The sequence below is a fragment of the Myotis davidii genome, unplaced genomic scaffold (assembly GCF_000327345.1).
Source record: "Myotis davidii unplaced genomic scaffold, ASM32734v1 scaffold425, whole genome shotgun sequence".
NCBI classification, from domain to species: Eukaryota; Metazoa; Chordata; class Mammalia; order Chiroptera; family Vespertilionidae; genus Myotis; species Myotis davidii.
The window spans coordinates 4,389,228-4,389,827 of record NW_006296413.1 but is presented as its reverse complement, the minus strand read 5'-3'; the positions used below and the strand labels follow the sequence as shown (position 1 = coordinate 4,389,827).

The 600-nt window shown below is 62.5% G+C and overlaps 1 protein-coding gene across 4 annotated transcripts in view; it reads left to right on the top strand.

The window, feature by feature from the left end:
• The window catches only part of LOC102765542 (solute carrier family 22 member 11), a 26,959-nt gene that overhangs the window by 1,583 nt on the left and 24,776 nt on the right, over positions 1 to 600 (top strand). For all 4 annotated transcript variants that reach the window (XR_001515177.1, XM_006771600.1, XM_015569065.1 and 1 more), the window contains exon 2: positions 82 to 185. Coding sequence is in view for 3 of the 4 variants with exons in the window: in XM_006771600.1 (XP_006771663.1) it covers positions 82 to 185 (104 nt within the window). In the remaining variant the exon portion in view is untranslated. The remainder of the gene's footprint in view (positions 1 to 81; positions 186 to 600) is intronic.

Sequence of the window (600 nt, the reverse complement as noted above, 5' to 3'; positions counted from 1 at the left end):
GAGCAGGCGGTCCTGGCTAGGAACTCCCGGCTGGGCCTCCCTTGCCACCCCGAGCGGCTGGCACATCTCCTTCCCTTCCAGTGGGGCCTGGTGTGCGGCCGCCAGGGCCTGAAGCCCGTGGGCCAGGCTGTCTTCATGGCCGGGAACCTGCTGGGCGCCCTGGCCTGGGGCCTCCTCTCCTGCTGGTGAGTCCTCCTCCTCCTGCTGCTGGGGAATGAGCATGGAGTGTGCGTGCGTGCGTGTGGGCGTGTGCGCACATGCGGGTGCGTGCGTGTGTACACGTGAGTGTGCACATCAATGTGTGCACGTGTGCATCTGTGTGCATGTGTGTGCACGCGAGTGTGTGCATATGTGTGCACATCAATGTGTGCATGCGCACGTGCATATGTGGGCGTGTGCGTGCATTTGTGCATGTGAGTGTGTGCACGTGAGTGCATGTGCATGTGTGTGCACACCAATGTGTGCGGGTGTGCGTGCATGCATGTGCACACGTGTGTGCATGTGCAGAGGTGGGCAGGGTACAGAGATGTCGCAAGAGGGTTCATGGTCCCTGAGAGGGACTCCTGCTTGGTGCCCAGCACGCAGGCCTCAGCTACAGGC